The sequence below is a fragment of the Cyprinus carpio genome, chromosome A9 (genome assembly GCF_018340385.1).
Source record: "Cyprinus carpio isolate SPL01 chromosome A9, ASM1834038v1, whole genome shotgun sequence".
Classification (NCBI taxonomy): Eukaryota; Metazoa; Chordata; class Actinopteri; order Cypriniformes; family Cyprinidae; genus Cyprinus; species Cyprinus carpio.
The window spans coordinates 27,918,088-27,937,696 of record NC_056580.1 but is presented as its reverse complement, the minus strand read 5'-3'; the positions used below and the strand labels follow the sequence as shown (position 1 = coordinate 27,937,696).

The 19,609-nt window shown below is 32.6% G+C and overlaps 1 protein-coding gene across 1 annotated transcript in view; it reads left to right on the top strand.

Moving 5' to 3' along the window:
- The window catches only part of LOC109048073 (protein TANC1-like), a 164,643-nt gene that overhangs the window by 10,983 nt on the left and 134,051 nt on the right, over positions 1 to 19,609 (top strand). The window contains 1 exon segment of the mRNA XM_042764338.1: positions 4,853 to 4,942. Within this exon segment, the coding sequence (XP_042620272.1) occupies positions 4,885 to 4,942 (58 nt within the window). The 5' untranslated portion in view covers positions 4,853 to 4,884.

The following is a 19,609-nucleotide window of genomic DNA, read 5'->3' as shown; positions in this document are numbered from 1 at the left end:
AAAAGGCATTACATTCAAATTTTTAAGTTATAACATGTAAATATATACCCCAGATAGCAATAACACTCGGGCTGATTCTGGCTGAAATGCGTCTCTGTCGGTTCAGTCCCTCGGTATCGGTGAGAAGATAATGGGCCAGAGCCGCGCGCCGACTCTACAAAACACTTCTGGCTGACAGACGGTTTTTCTCTCTATGGGCCGATCTCGGTTGAAAGCTGATGTACAAGCGGCAGGTCCACACTCGGTGTAGTTGTGTGTATTAACCTTCGGCCCGAGTTCGTTTTACCACAGACGGGGCGCTGCTAGAATGAAGCAAATCTTCCCGCCTGAGAAAAACTTTTTTAGCGTTAAATCCTGAGGAGCTTTCGGCGGGTAGTCGCCAGTGGCGACATCAGCAAAAACGTCACTCGCAAATTAATATTTATGGTCGCAAATGCGACTGTTTTAGTCGCAGTTTGGAGCCCTGATATCAAATGTCTTTATTATTTTCTCTTAAAAAATGAACATGCATAATAATTTTTGTCTTTGTTAGATCAGTGTTGTGATGCTTAAGTGATTTTAGGCATGAGAACATTTTAATGAAGTAAAAAAAAAAGTTGTAAATAAAAGAAAGATTATTAAAGGATGTTTTTACAAGAAAATACTACTAGTCTTGCAATTTAAAAATTTAATGTTTAATGTATTGTGTGTGGGTTTTTTTGTTGTTTTTTTGGTAATTATTTGTGAAATTTACTAGCAATTTCTGAATAAAATTGTTTTAAAATAAATCCTACACCAAATGTTTTCAGTTTAAATTACTTAAAATGGATAACTATTATTTTTGAGATTAGTTGAGATGATAAAGTGTTTAAAACCGAGGTGAGATCTCTATAATAGGGCAGTGATTTTCAAGAAATAGTTATTTTAAAAAGGAATGGGTGAGATTTTATCGTTTGCGAATTACCGTAAAAATTCTCCCCACGATAAGAATTATTCTTCCCACGATAACAACGATATAACCTAGTTTGTCGTTTTGTTTTGCATAATGTTAATAAAGGGATAAAGACCTGTCATACTTTTTATCGGTATATTAAAAATAATTTTTGTTTTTTTTGGTTACCCTGTGATTTATTTGTTTTATAAGTTGTATTTCCAACTACTTTTCTCCTTGCCAGCTCTGTCTGTTTATGCTGCAGTATATAAAACTTCAGATCAGGGTTTTTTAACTTATTAGAGGTGCAGAATACCACACAGCAAATTTTCAGCATTGCACCAAGCAAAAAATCTGTCATAATCATTAAAAAGAGTAAAGATCAAGCACCTAACAAGATCTCCGCGCGTTAATTTGAATAGTCTGTTTTTCTCTCTGTGGCACATTTTATATAATAAAATGTAAAAAAAAAAAAAATGCAAATATGTATTGCTATATTGGTGCATGTAATTTAAAATAATGGAATATTAATATTCCTTTTGATTAAAAAAAAAAAACACTGTGGAAAAACATGGCTTGATTATTTAGCAATTTTTGCTGTGTTTTACTTATACAGTGTTTTGAATCTACAGTTTTGTTGTTGTTTTTTTTGCGGAAAGATTCCATATTTTTTTTTTTTTTTTAAAGAATTTACCCCTTTAGTTTTAAGCCTTTTCTGAGTAGGATACATAAATATCAAATATTCAAAATATCAAAATAACTCTCCTGTAACAGGAACAAATGCCAGGATGGAAAAACTCATTTTATAAAATAATCTTTAAGTTAGTTAGTTAGTCTATATAATAAAATTTGTGGTTTAGTGCAATATGCTGGTTAAGCATTGGAATCTGCATTGTTTAATAAGCATTTAAAGTATATTTCTAGTTTTAATGTTTGAAACTGTAAGTGGAAGGATTGTGTGATTTGTAAATAATTTATTGCATTTACATCTTAACTCTGAGTTTTATGTTTCAAAAGATATGTGCTGTACAAGCGGTCTCTAATAATATTCAAGCTTATTTACTTTTACTTTTTTTATTTTTTTATGATAAGATGTGTGGATGTGGTTTGATTTTTTTTTTGTGTTGTGGAGTGTTTCTTTTCAACTTGGTTTCTGTACTGCATGTCGAGGGTCTCTCTCCTCAACTTTTGACTTCTCACTTTGGATGAGGCCGCAGCAGGTCTTCTTCATCCAAGAGCTGCGATCGATGCAGATCGGACCGCCTGCTCGCCTCCTGGGGAGGGACCTGCAGGCGTCCGCTGTGAGTTCAGCATGGCTCGAGATTCGGACCCCTCACCTTGTCTCGTCTCATCTGAGCAGAGCTGTCAGGCACACTTTATTTTTCACTTTTCTAGTCTTTGTAGCAAAGCTGTTTTCTCAGAGGAGATGATGAGAATATCATATATTACGTCTGCAAGGGGTAAGATGCAATAAAACGAATAAAGACTCTCATCAAGCTGTCACACCAAAAATTTACAATTGGCAAATCAGGGACGATCTAGTGACTCAAAAGACACACAAAGAGAATAGGAAGAACATTCCTTAAACAATTACAAAAAACACAGCGTAACAGATTTGTAGTACAAAAACAAATCAAATAGAACAAAATGTGAGATCAAATAATGTGTGAAGTGTTCATTTTTTCTATTGAAAGGAAATGCTATTGTGGTTATAATAATGTTGCACATACCTGATATCTTTTTATTTAGTCATCTGCCTGTTTACACAAACTAGCTGCAGGATGTACCATATGGAAGCTTGTTTCTGCCACAAGATTAAATTTTTTTTTTTATAAATTGTGACTTTTTATCTTTTTCTTACAATTCTGATTTTTAGTGTTGCAAGAAAAAAATTTATAGTCTAATTGTGAGATTTAAACTCTGAACTGATAACTGATATAAATGATTTGTGAGGAAGAAAGTGAGAATTGTGAGATAATTGATAATTGTGGCGTAAACTCAGAATTCTAAGAAAAATGTCAGAATTGCAAGATATAAACAGAGAAATATTATATAAACTGAAAATAATTGTGAGATGTAAACTTGCAATTGCAAGAAAAAGGCAGAATTGTGAGGAAAAAAAGTCAAAATTCAATATGTAAGTTCAGAATTCTGAAAATAAAAAGTTAGAATTGTGAGATATAAACTCATCTGCTAAAAAAAAAGATCAAAATAGCGAGATTTAAACTTGCAATTGCAAGTTTATGGCGCACAATTCTGAAAAAAAAGTCAGAATTGCGAGATGTAAACTATGAGGAAAAACTCATTTTAAATCATGACTCATCATTGTATTTAAAAAAAAAAAATTTTTTTTAATTCTTTGGCAGAAACGGGTTTCCATAGCACCCTGAGTGAAGTTTACAGTGCAGAAGCAGTTTAACAAGATAAATAGACATATTGTAATGCATTCGACCCGTGCTGCTAATTTTGAAATAACATGCGAGAAAGTGGCACGGGAATCCCAAGTTCAGCCTTTTAGCATCAATTAAATATGGAATGCTGGGAATCCAACAGCTTGTTTTCCGGAATAACAAGATAGCAAAGCAGAGCCGCTCTGTGCAAATATTGAAAGATTCTTTCCATGCCGGCCCACCAGCGATCACACATTACAGTGGGTGGACTGTGGGAAAAATCCCAGAATTTGGCCAAATAGAGAAGTAAAATATGCAAGAAGCTATTTAGATTATGTTTCTTTTTTATACATTTTTTTTAAAATACATTTTTTCAACTATTAGCACTTTTGCCCTGTGGACCTTTACAAAATAAACTCTCTTGAAACACTCTTCACACACACTCGTTTATTTGATTTGTCTGTTAATAATGTAGACATACTGTACATGCATCACACAATAATTCTGTTGGTTTTGTCGTTTTTGGTATTAAACCATAACTTATCTGTGACATCTTCAAATATCAACTGTGTTTGATAACATTCTGTTGTGGGAGTGACATTTGGTTAAATTACTTACATTTACATTTGCATTTATTCATTTAGCAGATACTGTTATCTAAAGTGATTTTGCAAATGAGGATGCAACAAGCCATTCATCTTAGTTCATCTTAATTGGAAATGATGTACAATCAAAAACCAGTACATTAATTTTTAAGAAAGTGACAGAATTGTTGGTCATCTTGGAAATGATGCCACAAATGTTTTTTTGTTTTTTTTTCCCCAGCATTTTCACACAACATATTTGTAAATTTGTATATTTGAAATTGTTTGTTTAAGGTTTGTTTCTTTTAGTTTTTTGTTTAAATTATTAGTTTTTATTTTATCATAAATATTTAAATTTTAAGATTGAAAGTCTTTGTAAAAAATACATTAAAGACATTTGACAAGTAGCAAAAGTAGACAGTGGATGCATGGTAAAAAAAGTTTCTACACCGTATAAAAAGTTGTGAATAAAACATGATTGTTTATCAGTTTTTCTACTTCAGTATTTCACATTTAATTCAATGTATTGCTTGCTGTTTCTTTGTAAAACTCACTAGCAATTTCTGAGTGAAAATTGTTTCTATACCGCAGTTTTTTGCCGTGTAAGTTTAAAGTTAAGTCAAATGTTTCAAAGTAGTTTTATAGAAGAGTACAGTGTTAATGTTTATAATATCTTCATGCCTTAATAGCTGAACTTAATAGATCAGAGCTGGGCAATGATATAGTTTACATATTGCGATGATACTACAAGCAGTGTGACCAACATTAAAGAAAGTATGAATCTGTTAGTTTTAATAAAAGTCACCCCCTGGGATTTAAAGAGCATGTAGTCAACTAGTCAAAGAAACACTGACATACAGTATGCATTCCAAAGGTCTCTGTGCAGAATTTTCTCTCGGGTGGAGTGTACCAAAGCAACTGCGTATGAACCTGCTGCTTCATGTGAAAAATCTCTCTTGTTTCCACAGCATAGTCGTGAAGGGATTCCTGGAGTCAAGTCATGTTTAAGGCCGTGCTGAAGAAGAGCAGAGAGAGCGGGAAAAACAGGAAGGATGCAGGTATGAACACATGAAACTGATTCTGTATCCGCTTCGGTCATGAACAAATCAGAGAATTTACAGTTGTGATTTATGGGTCTAAAAGTCGTGACACTTCACCTAAATTTAGTAGCTTTTCTGCTTTGGAAATACCATTTCTTTCAAATTTGTCGTCACAGTGGATACCTCTTTTCCAGCCCTTCTTTGATGTCCTGCTTTTAAATGAGTCGTTTTGCAGCTAATTTGTTGATTCACACCACATAAAGCCCATCAGGAGATATTAGACTTGTTAATATGTACTAATTGCGGCGATGCAGGAACAAGATGACTTGGGGAAGCCTGAGGTTGGCTGATGATGTCAGGTGGCTGATATGCATCAGAGATCTGTCAGCATGTAGCTTATCAAAGTGTGGGATTTATTTTCTGGGATTTATGATGTGGTTTCTGGTTTATGGCACTGTTGTGGAAACAGGTGTGCAAGAGCTCTGAACGCTCCGGGAGAATTAGGAGGAGATGAGTGTGCATGTGTACCCTTGAATTCCCTGGGATCATGGGATGTTGCTATGGAATTATTTATGGTGATTTGGCCTCAACAGAAAAGCAAGAATTAGGATAGAAGACCCAAACACAGCAGCTCTGCTCGAAACCTAGTGATTTTAAGGCATTACAGGGAACATTAAGGCTCTTTCAAAAGTTAGGGAGCATAATTATGATGGTGGACAAATGAATAGGGAGCATTGCATGTCTCTTTAGCAGATCTAAAATTGTAGATGAGGCATGAGTAATATAACATATTTTATTTAAAAACTGATAAACTTTCGTAATTTGTTTAAAATGTTTTTTGTCATACAACAAATATTGAAATGCTTTTGTTCATTTCAGTGTTTTGTTTATTTAGACTTGTAGTTTTACAATTAAAAAAATAATATTTTGATAGATATTCAGATAAATAAATAAAACATACATTAATGACATTTGAAAAGTAGAATAATGTAAAATGGTATATGATGCTTGAGAATTGTATGTTATGTGTTTTTATTTTTTTATGATTATTAGAGTATTTCACCGTTATCTTAAAAACATGTGAACATCAAACTCGGTTGAAATTAATTTTGTGAGTCAAGTCACCTGTTTGCTTCACGTGAGGAGTGCTTTTTCTATAACACAGATCAATTACTGTATTTTAGTTACCGTATTATTTACAAAGTTGCTATCTAGACAGCATCTTAGCTCACTAGAACAGAGCCGCAGAGTTCAGACTAGTGTCATTCTCTAGCTATTGATAACTGACATCTGTAAAATGATAAAACCATGTTGATGTGAGGTCATTACTTCTGTTTTATGTCTGTTGCTATCCAGGGCCACTTTTATAGTTTAAAAGCTTCATTTAAAATCAGGCTGTGACATGTTAGCTATGACTGAACTCTCTTTTGTGAATAAAGACTTTGGTGAACTTTTGTGCCAAGCTGCTGCCATACAACTAGAGAGAAAAAAAGAGCGTGGTGGTGATTGGCTCAGAATACTGTAGGTCTGCCTCCCATACGTCATTCTAATGTGATTGATTGGTTGATTTATTTATTGCAAATTTGAGTGGTTGTCACGCCTGTAACTGAACCTTGTGCATGGTTAGAAAAGTGATTATTGTATTGAACTGATGTGTGAATGTGTTTTTTTTAATTGATGTTATAAGGAATCATCATTTAAATGTAGGGCTGCAACTGATAATTATTTTGATAATGAATCTATGTATTTTATAATTGATTGCATAAAAAGTGCACACATTATCTCGTTAGTAGTCTCGTTTAACCGGTTAACCAGACCCCCCATTATGGGACTCACAGCTGAAAGTGCCCTACCTAACTTAAAATTGCAACAGTTCCTTACTTCAGTGTGTTACAAACATAATTTTGGTGTCTTTGGAAAGAAGTCCCTTTGGGCTGTACTTTTTTTTCAACCAGAGTTGATAATGCTTGAAAATATTAAAAGTTATAGACACTGAAGTGCCTTGAAAAATTTTTTACCACACTGAATTTTTTTGTTTTTTGTTGATAAAATAAATGCATGAAATCAGTCCTGGAGCAATCTAGAAAAGTAATGGGTTGAAAGTCACATGTCTCATGAGTTTCTATTTCAAATCTGAAGGAGATACCATGAAAAATGAGATTCCTGCAACTGTTTTTCTGATACTATGTCTAGACCCCCCCACCACCCCCCCAAATATAAAAAATATTTACCAACTGTATTAAAGGGTTCTACAAACTATTTTAGTCATTAAACATAGCACTGCATAGTTTTTAAATTATAAAACAGTAGACATAAACTTAGACATCATATAAATGATTTATTTGAGCACTAGAAAAATACAATAAGAATAATTTGAGTAAAAAAAAAAAAAAAAAAAAAAAAAAAAGATTTTGTATTATGTATTTACATTACAGTTCATGATGTTGTTGGTAGTGATGCATTTTTTACAATTTTTTCTTATATTGTAGTTTATTATGTAGTGCTGGTGAGTTATAGAGATGGTAATCATACAAATGCACCATAAAGTCAATAATCACACTCTATTCATATAGACGGCGTAGACATTGATAGCTGTGATTACACAGTAATAGCGTGCTGATTTGCGCTCAAACAGATGGTAATCATGCAGATACAGGCACATTCCCCATAAAACACACTCACACATATAAGAAAAATGTTGAAAAATACAAAAAAAAAAAAAAACACAAAAAGGCGATCTCTAAGTTATGCCTCCATCAGATGACAGGTAAGTCAGAGCGCACATCACGAGCCGTCACGAGAGAGTGCCAGAATTCAAATATACAGTCTTCCGCATATCTTTCACTTTTTTTTTGGTGGATCGTCTCATTCTGTTTGTGACACTGTACGCTACAAAACCATGACCTTTTTTTACTACCAAGACGCAGTTTTCTGTCCCTGAAGATCTGAAACGTAAACAAAGGAATTATCATATTACAACGTTACTGCTCCGTTGGACTAAACGTGCTCCATGAGATGTCGTTCAGTGGATCCTTACCTTTCTAACTAAACCTGGATTTACAGCTGTGGATGTGTTTATGACTCGCTATTACGACGAATCTGGTATGTACTGCGTTTTCATTCTTCATGTTTTGATGTGTACTGCTTACACAGATGTAGCAAATACATTCTTTTTTAAGCTTTCCATTGAAAAGCAACGATCTGTCGTCGATGCCTGAGGCTTAGATCTTTATAATGATATATAGTTTGTCAATATTAAATTTGTCCCGTTTCATTTAATCTATTCGTAAACATTGACACGTGCAAACAAAGAGAGTTCAGTACGCCCGCGTCCAGGTGCAGGTTAACAGGTTAAAAAATGTTAATCCACATCCTTGTTACTAATCATAAATCATCACAATTTAAAACACAAAAATAATTGTTTATCCACAGTTTTGAAACAGCATGGCCGATCAAATCACTAAATTATAAGTGATATTAATAAACAAAAGCACAAATTGATTGTTAACTGGTAAGTGGTTGATTGCTCTGCAGGAACATGCAAATTTACCTTTCCTAAGTCTAACTTAATAATTAGTTATTATAGCCTAATTTATTATCAGGTCATGCACTTTTTTTCCTCTGCTGTGCACTTTTTTTAACCCAAACACATGAAATGCATTTCTCACTAATTGTAAAGTGATGTCACCGGTGGAGGTTCATCTATGTAATTCATCTTGAAGTTTGTTTTTGATTGTAATCCTTTTTTTGGATTAGTCATGCAGCCCTATTCAAATGTGTGTGAAGAATGTGTGTGCTGTCTACTAATGACATCACTGGCAATCCATCATGGGGCCCTTGAAACCTCATAAGACAACATTACCATGGTAACGCCCCTTGTTGATTCCCTAAAATGTTGTTTTCAGCTGTAGAAACGTGTTCACTATGCTTGAATCATGTTTTACACACCCTGTCTGTCTGTCTTTATGTCTCTATATTAGGGATGTGCAACAGCGATGGAGTACTCGACCGTGACAGGGACGACCGATCATGTAAACGATGATCGAAATGTTTTTTGTTTTTTTCCTGACTGGTTATTGCAGCGCTTTGGGCGGCGCCCTGAGCTCTGATTGTTTAGCTTGCCACAGCATGCGTCAAAAGACGTTAGGAGAGAGAGAACGGCCTTGAAGTCACGCATATCTGTGTTTCGTTTCATGCTCAAATGCAATGCCCGATATTGACTATCTGAGTTATTTGAGATAGGTCATAGTTTCTTTAAAAAAAATAATAAAAAAAAAAAAAAATACTGATGTTATAATAATGCAGCAGTGCTTTGTTTTTCATCATATTTGTTCAGTGGCATAATTCGTATAGCTTCGAAAACGCACAGGCGGTTTATGGAATCACTTAATAATGCAGATGAAAATATAGCACAAATCTGCCATAAAAAGAAAATTATAATGAGAACATTATAGAAATCTATAGTAAATTCTGTCCTTGTCCATGTTTCAGTGCATGGTCATGAAAGCGCATCACGACGGGAGCTCTCTCTCTCTTTTTCTGTTATTTTTTATTAATTTTTTCTCTCTCTCTCTCTCTCTCTCTCTCTCTTTTTACCCTTCCGGTCAATCTCTCTGTCTCTCTCCTCAGTCTCTCTCTCTCTCTCTCTCTCTCTCTCTCTCTCTCTCTCTCTCTCTCTCTCTCTCCCCTCTCTCTCTCTCTCTCTCTCTCGTCCTCTTTCTCCTCTCTTCCCTCCCCTCTTCTTCTCTCTCTCTCCTTCCTCTCTCTCACCCGTCTTTGGGGGGGGGCCTCTCCTCCTCCTCCTCCTCTTTCTCTCCTCTCTCTCTCTCCCTCTCTCCTCTCTCCGCTCTCTCCTCCCCTCTCTCTCTCCCTCTCCACTCGTCTCCTCTTTCCCTCCTCCCCCTCTCTCTCTCTCTCTCTCTCTCTCTCTCTCTCTCTCTCTCTCTCTTCTCACTCTCTCTCTCTCTCTCACTCTCACTCTTTCTTACTCTCTCTCACTCTCGCTATAGTGCATAACAAAGTTCACTGGCATTTGCATCTTTTTGTGCAGATACAAGTTGTAATGTTACATCTATGTATGTAAGTTATCTGATTACTATCATAGGATGAGACATAGGACAGGCCTTTTTAGATGCTTCTTTATTAATAACATTGCTGCATATTCAGGTTTAAGCACGTTAGTTTGCTTTTATTCAATATGCTATTTTGGTGTTGCCAAAAGATTTTTTTTTTTCTGTCTAATTTGACTAGATTCTACTAAATAACAAATGAATTTACGCCAAAATAGGAGTAAGGTTTAATTGAAAATTCACCTGTTGACATTTGTAGGGCCCTTTTCTTTTTTTTTTCCTTTATTTCTCCATTTTTTTATTTTTTTTTAAATTGTTATGGATTCTATTTTTTATTTATTTAAATTTTTCTGTATCCAGTTTTAGTGGTTAAATGAAATTAAAAGGTATGTCTAATTAACTGAAATCATGAAACTCACACAACATAATAACAATTTATTAAAAGTTTAACATAAATTACATTTTTGAGGCCCTATGAAATAATTAATACAAATTCACTTTTTTTTTTCTCTTTTCTGGATTCCTTATTTTTTCATTTTTAGTTTTTGTGGATTCAGTTTTATTTTTTAAAATGAAATCAAAAGGTATTGCTAACTAATTGAAATCATGAAACTTACACAATTTAACAACAGTTAATTTAAAGTTAATTTAATAAAAAATGACGTTTTTAGGGCCCTATGAAATCTGTTTTTGTGTTGTGATGTGTATATGATTTGATGAACATGCAGACTTCATATTCAAATAGTATTTTTACGCTTTCAAATTCAGACACTAGTCCATATCGCAATTTGATTCATTGTTCAGCACCACTTTTGATTTATTCATCCAAAATTCTGTGACATTGCACTTTATGCATTAAATTCCATTTTTTGACTACATGTGTAAACCTATATTTTATACTTTTCATTTTGCTTTTAGTGCAGTGATTTAGTATGACTAGTCTACACTAGTCCTCTGGTTCCTTTTCATTTTTGCTGTATTAGTTGTCAGCTTTTTAAGTTGCACTGATTATTAGGACAGAAATCCCAACCCGTCTCCCAGTCAGAAATGCTTCATGAAGTCACTATGTGTCTCTCCGTTTCCTCTCTCTCGATCCCACTGGGATGGTTCCGGCCGTTCAGCATCTCTGCTGTTGCCTTGAATGAGAAATAACATGTTTTGTCAGCTCTTGATGTGGCTGATGCTGGAATCGCTTTGCTGTCTTGTCATTTGATGATGTCCCGTTGGGGAATTAGTGGCATATTTACGTCCAGGCTGGCTGGGACATGTGCACTACAAACTCCAGATGAATAGCAGCACATGTTCTCTGAATTCGAGGAGTGGAGGCTGTTTTTTCACTTTGCTGAATATCATATTGCTGTTCTGAAAGGCTTTAGAGCTCAGATTCAGACTTGAATTACTGATGTCCTCACACTGTCTTAGAACGCAGAGCGGGGTTTGATAATGAGGACGGCCCGCGGCCAGTGTAAGAAAAGATCCGTCACTTGTGCCAGTCAATAAGCAAGCAGAGATGCAAACTGGGGACATACACAAAGAGTGCATTCTGGTGTTCAGAGAAACAGCTGAATGGTGGAAGTTAGCATTCACAGCACTAGAGCACCTCTAACACCCGATCGGTTTGAATTCATTATATTATTTATGATATTATTTTATTTATTAGTAAAATTAGAAAAAGGAAAAGGTTTGGGAAAAGACCTCAAGCCTCTCTGTCCATATGCATATATACATATATATATAACTGTATTTATAGTATATATGTATTTGTATGTATATATATATATGTATGAATTAATAAATACATATTTTTATTTATTATGTATAATTATAATTAATAAATAATTTATATCTATATATAGTATATATATATATATATTATGTATGTGTGTGTATATATATATAATATATATATATTATATATATATATATATAATATATTATATATATATATATATATATTATATATATATATGTATGTGTATAATATATAATATATATATATATGTATGTGTATATATATATATATATATATATATATATATATATATATATATATATATATATATATATATTATATATATATATATTATTTGTTTTTTTGTGGTATTAGTAGTTGTAGTAGTAGTTGTGGTAGAATATATGTAATATGGCCTGATGTCAGATCTGTATTCACCCTGATTTCTAAGGCTTTATCATCATTTTAAACTCACTCTGATAAAGCACAAAACAAATCACACTCACAGAGATTTGAAGAGAACCTAATAAGCCAGCATTAATTGCGAGGAAGTTTGAATCGCTTCAGATGTACAGCAGAGACTCAGAGGAACGTAAGCTGTATGAAGAATTCATGAAACCTTCTGCTGGATGTTGCACCTCTTTACCAGACAGAAGTACTGAACTGTTTCTAAGATAGTGACGTGATCCAACTTGACCATTTTTCATTAGAACTCAGTATTGTGAATATATAATAAAAGTATGTACACTGTGCTCATCACAATGCATTCTGGGATTGCCTCCTCTATGAGTGATACATGCAACATTACCTTTACAGTATGCATTCGGCAGACACTTTTATTCAAAGCGACTTACATTACTTACTGTACATTGCATAGAGGTATACATTTAATCAGTTCATGCATTTTATTGGGATCGGATGTTGCAAGCGTCATGCTCAACTCTTTGAACAACATTTATACTAACTTGCAAAAAAAATGAAGCATCTCATCTCTTTTGAATCTTAAAAGGCACAGATTTTGTGTGGAGTGTGCCTAAAAACGCTGTCTAGGTAGGCAGCTCACTATGTTTTGGAACAGATCTCAAATGGAGATCTTGACTAATGGGACCCATAGGTTTAACAGACCGCGTCTCTGGAATATTGACTTGGTATTGTCTGCCTCGTCTTTAAATGTTATGGGCCCATGGTGATTTGTAACGGTTATGGGTGAAGGAGAAAGCCTTGATCAGTTTTTAACTACACGGTAGAGGAGCAAATGTTGGCGTTTTGGCCCTCAGCAGCGAAAGGGATCATGGAAACTCTTCCCTGATGCCAAACTCCACAGCCATTATCCCACGTGATCTCCAATCTCAGATTCAGCCCTTCAGTCTTTTATTTTCTCCCTCTGTGCCTGCTCCTACATAGGCAGCATTTTAAGGAATCATAGGCACACTCATAAAATGCATGCAGCTTTATTTTGCATCACATCTTTCGGAAAAGTAGGCAATCCCATAATGCACTAGAACAAGCTCTCTGCATCATATACATTACGCAAATATCAGTCTAATTCATACAACACAAAAAAGTATTAGTGAGTAGTAGTTTAGTCAAATAAAATAGATTCAATATTTGTGAGTGCTACGTGTGTTTATGCATATTATTACATTGTTAAAACTTTATTTTAGTATTGTTTAAAAAAATTTTTATTAATATTTTGAAATATCTTGTATTTTTTGTATTGTCAGTTTTCATTTTAATTGGACAGTAGTATATTTTAAACAAACTCTGTTGTGATTTTAAAAAGATATTAGTTTTTATTTTAAATATACTATTTGGGTAATTAATTTTTATTTTGGTTTTAGTTTTTATTTTAGTGCTTTGTGGCTTATTTCAGTTAGTTGTCACATTTCTAATATTCAGTTTTTTTCAGTCATATTTAGTTTAAGTTAAGCAAATTTTTATATTTTACTTTAATTCTACTAACAAAAATTTTTTTTAATAGTTTTAATTTGACTTAATTCAGATTTTTAGCTTAGCAGCATCAGTACTTTCTGCTTATGTAAAGCGTTCCATTTTACTATACAATAGTAATATTTTTCTGTCATAATTAAAAGTTTTGTAGTGAAGATTGCAGTTTGAATCTGAATAATTGTACAGCACTACTTTAGATTTTATTTTAAAATTCATTAATTATTTAATAAAAAATCAGTAATTGTCATTTGTCATCAGATAATCAGATGGATTTATAAAACGTTAACAATTTTTTTTAATATTAAATTTGGTGTTATTTTATCACCTTTTAAACTTACAAAACAATGTTGGCAAACAATCAGGCATGCAACAAGAAATGGAAACCAAAACAATGGCAAAAAAAAAAAATTCAAAATTTTTCAAAATCTTTGTTTTTCATTTTTTTTCAATTTATTTGAGTTAGTTGCGAAGTAAGTTTAAGCTAATTTTTATGTTTTATTTTATTTGTGCTTTATAAAAAAAAAAGTTGTAATAGTTTTAGATTTACTTAATGATATATTATCCCTGATTGTTAGCTTAGCCACGTCAGTAGTTTCTGCTGATGTAGAGTGTTCCAAATCGGTCATGAGCTGATTAGGCATCTCTCTCTTTCTGTGTGTGTGAGTGTGTGTGTGTGTGTGTGTGTGTGTTTCATTTTTTCCCAGTGTAGCTGGCATGAGCAAGATCATGCATTTTTCTTTGTGCTTGCACGAGGTTTCCTTTTAAAAATCCTTTTCCATTTTGACCCACACCACATCTGAGGGCTCTCCACACACATCTGACACATGTCTGTGGTTTTGTCTTTTTCATCCTGTTTTTCGAGTATTCCGGTAGTGGGTTTGAGTTTTAAAGGTGTTGGGAGTCTTTGATCAGCTCTCTGGCTTGTAAAGGTCACATTTCCAGCCGTCATCACTGTTCTTAATCATTGTGAGCTACTGAATGGATTACCAGGTTCTTGTTAAATCAGACCCATGGATTAATCTGTGGTGTTTTCTGAGGCAAGCATCCAAGCAACACTATTAATAGTTTTATTTTTACATAAATTACGTTATTTTTCTTTTTTTTCCCCTTTGAAGTGTTTTATTATTTATTAAAATATTCATAAAGAAATCAAGATAATCAAATGAATTTATAAAACATGAACAATTTAACATTTAAAAAAATGTAATCAAATTAAAATATAACAATTCCTTTACAACACAGTTTTGAATTTTTATTTTATTTTTTTATAGTTTAATAAAGTTCTGCAACAGAGGATTTCTGCATAAATTAAACATGGATGAAAAAAATTTTTTTGATAGCTTGATATTCCTTAAATATTATTTTAATGTTGTAAATTGTATTATTATTATAGCTTTGAGAAGTACATTTTACTAAACAACAGTAATAGTTTTTTTTTTGTGGTGGTGTGTAGTGAAGATCTCAATTTAAGACTGAATAATTGTAAAGCCCTACTTATGTTATATTAATTTATTTATTATTTAATAAAAATGTATGATCAAAAATAGAGATAATCGGATGCATTTATAAAATGCTAACCTTTAAAAAAATTAAAAAATGTAATCAAATGAGAATAAAACACTTCTTTTACAACATATTTCATTTTTGTGTTTTATTTTATTTTTTTTATAAAGTGCTGCACAATGGAGTTTTACCTTTATAAATTAAACTTGAATGATATTTCTTATATATATATATATATATATATATATATATATATATATATATATATAATATATATATATATATATATATATATATATATATTTTAATGGTGTATTATTATTACTTTGAGAAGTACATTTTGCTATACAATAATATATTTCTGTCATAATGTTTTTTTTTTTTTTTTAGTTAATGTGATTTGAATAATTGTACAGCGCTACTTTTGATTTATTAATTTAAAATTAAAATAATTAAAATTTTTTCGGTGACATTCCGGCTTATACTGTAAATTCTATTTTTGTGACTTAATTCTGCAATTATCAGTATTTAGTTGATATTTGAGACATTCTTTTGCATCAAAATGTTCACTCCTAATCTTGATCTGGGACTTCAGCTGCTGCAGTGCACCATGGGAAGGGACAGCTTTATGAGTCCACTAGTGAAACACTCTGGGGTCTGTTCACCTGCGATGCTTCATAACCTCCAGGTTCACATCTGAACATGATGTTGACATTTAAGTTCATTATGAACAGGTCAGTTTCTCCCTAAGCATTTCACAGCACCACAACCGAACCTATGCCCTTTGACCTCATACATTATTGGAAGGGCTTTCAGTGCGCTTTAACAAGCGTACGGTGACTTACATTTCTGATTTGACTGCATTCATTTGAGTTTAAAATGGAAATTCAGCCACAGTCAGACATCGTTCTGGTCCCACTGGTAGAGTCTGATATTTGAGTGATGTTTTGAAGAATTGCTGATCCATGTGCACGGAGAAATCATAAGACATTGAATAATATTAGTTATCTTTCTGGACAACTTGATTCTGATTAGCTGATCTTGAAATTTTGTGGTCACATACTTGTATGTAATTCTACTAAACTTTATAATTAACCAACAAGCTATTTCCTTCTCTGCTAGTAATCATTGAAAATAAAAATAAAAAACAACAGCAAAAAAGTTGTACAATTTACAAATAACATTTTTTTTTAGGTATAATTAATACAATACAATAGAAATTAATTAATTACAGTAATTACAGTAATGTAGAGACGCATACACACACACGCACACACATATATACACTGTATATGTATATAAACACTACATCTATTATTTGTACATTTATATGTATACACTGTATATTAAAACAGCATATATAGTTTTTGTTGTTGTTTATTATTATTTATTGTTTTTCAAATTGCAGACAACCCTGGATGTCATAAAAATAGTTTTTGCCATATAACTTAACTTTATAAATTACCAGCATGTAATTTCCTAAATATTTTGTGTCCATTTATTCGTGTAGCCATGTGATGTGCATGAGAATGATGTGCAGTTAGTGGATCATTATTGCGAAATAAACCCCTTTATGATGATACAAGACTGTCTGTGTCCTCCTATCATTGTTTATTTCACTGTGGGTTATCTTTCATTTTGTTTGTATGTTGTGCATCTAGAAGCTCTAATGTCCAAATCCAGCGTGTTTTTGAGCTTGCATTGAATTGAAGCTTGAGCATCCCATCTCTGACCTGAACAACATCAGCGTTCTTTTATCATTCTATTATGCACACATCATGTCTTTGTGTGAGATTATGGCTGCACAATGTTGATGCTGTTGGTGGCTCATTTATGCAGATATTAACTGCAGACAGGACTTTCTCCTCCAGATGTTTCTGTGAAAGGAAAATCTTTCAGCATGGCTTGTGGTGGATGCTCTGTAGGTAATAGATTTGGTGAAAGAACTAGAGTGAGTGGTATAACTGAATTTTTTTTTTGTAATTTTAGATCACAGTAGTAGCATATATCAAGATGTAGTTATTTTTTATTTATTTATTTTTATTTATTTCTTTTTTTGGGGGGAGGGTTTTTTTCCCCTCTATTTACTAAGATAATAAATTTATAGATCAGTTGAAAAAAACTAAGTTGTTATTTAATATATTTTTTTTAAAAAATGTGATTAAATATTTATGAATATAAATAGTAATATTTATGTAGAAGTAATATATCTAGTAAAATACAATTATTATATTTTTATTAAAACATTTTTAAAACTGTGTATGTGTGTGTGTGTATCTATATATAATTATTTTATATTTAATATTCAATAATTTTATATTTATTTTTAAATGTTTGTTTATACATACATGTATGTGTATATATATATATATATATATATATATATATATATAATATATATATATATATATATATATATATATATATATATATATATATATATATATATATATATATATATATATAGTATGATCAGATTGGAAACACAGGATAAAACTGAGATCAGTTGTAGACCTGTGGATTTGTACTTCTACTCCCTTCCTGTGGACGTGTGTGTTTGTTTTTATTGTACTGACTGGCAGGGGGATGACCTCACACAAGTGGTCACGAGGACACGTGAACTATTGATCAGTGTGTCTGATCTGTGGGAAGTTTCCCAGTAACAGCGGTGTGGAGATGAAGAATGCAGGACTGGTGTGATGGCATGAATAGCACAAATGTGGATGTCATCAGCAGATTTAAATCAAGTGTCCTGTTGAAGTGCTTCTATATTTTAATCTCTGACTCTGCTCTGTGGATACAGTTTATACCTTACAGTGATTGCTGTTTCTGAAAATAACCTGTGAAACAGTATGCATTATCCAAGCATAAACATTTAAACTGTAGTATGCTATGTTTTGGTCACATTTAGAACTAATGCTGTAATAAAAAATAAATAAAGTATTTTAGTAACTATAAAAGCAAAACAAACAACTATTGTTAATCAAAAAGTTGCATTTGTATTAACTACAAACAAGTAGCAGTAAACCATTTTGATTCTTTTGTGTGTGTGTGTGTGTGTGTGTATATATATATATATATATATATATATATATATAATATATATATATATGCGCATATTATCAATAATATATACACATCCAATTATAATTATATTATGAATTAAATTTATATTATAATTATTTGATTACTATACATATATATAAATTATTTAGCATTTTTATTAACTATAAAAAATGAAACAGAAGATTATATAAATTATATATCAATTATATAATTATATATGTATATATATAAATTATTTAGCATTTTTATTACCTATAAAAAAAACAGACAAAAAAATGAAAAAACATTATGTAAAAAATTTATTAATAAAAAAAATTTATATATAGAAATTCTTACTATTTATTTAATTACTCTATATATATATATATATATATATATATATGTGTGTGTGTGTATATATGTGTATATATATGTGTGTGCGTGTGTGTGTGTGTGTGAATACTGAATATTGTATGGATATCACACGTACTGCAGAACTAGTAAGAATAGTATGTTAGTGTTATTTATGGGCCAGGACAGAGCAACTTACTAATCATTTAGTGATTTTTAGGTTGACCGGTGATTTTAATATTTAATTGAACTTCTTGGAGAGTGTTTTGATGTGCTGAATCCTATCGATGTGTGGTTATTGATTATGAAGATGTGTAGTCTTGCACATGCCTGGTCAGTGTGCTGTTCTGAATGAAGCATCTTTAGATCAAGTCAGAAAGCTTTGTGTGTTTTCCACAGCAGGACGCTCAAGCATTAGGAGCAGAGGACAGTGTTTAGCTGTGTCTGTCTGACGGTGACCTCTGGTGACCTGAATGCAGTCAGTGGACGCTTCACTATCACTGTTGTTTCAGCTGTGTGTGTGTGTGTGTGTGTGTCTTTTGTGTTGGTGGACACAGTTGGCTGTGCTCAGATTGGTTGGTTTGGGCCTGCAACGCGTCGCTTTCTTGGACCTTCTCAGGTTGTTCTAGTCTTGCCAAGGACAGTGAGGGGGCAGTATATTAACATGCTAATTTAAGTTCTGTAAAATGGACCAGATATGTAGTGTTTATTAGTGAAAGAGGGCAGAGAGCCCAGAGGAAGATCTCAGGGCTCGGATGTTGCTCTTTCATGGCTCAGGAGACTTCTCAAAAAAATGTTTCATTTGAGTATTAACTTTCACTCCAACGCTTCTCCCAGAATTCCTCAGACACAAAATAGACTTGATTATGGACGCTCCTTTCCACCACAGAATAAGAAAATATGAAAGGTATTTGCAACTTTATATCTCACAGTTAAGACTTTGTTTCTCAGAATTCTGAGACATAAACTCTTTTTTTTTTTCATGCAATTCTGAGTTTACATCCCACAATTTCTTTTTTTTGCCATGGAATAAAA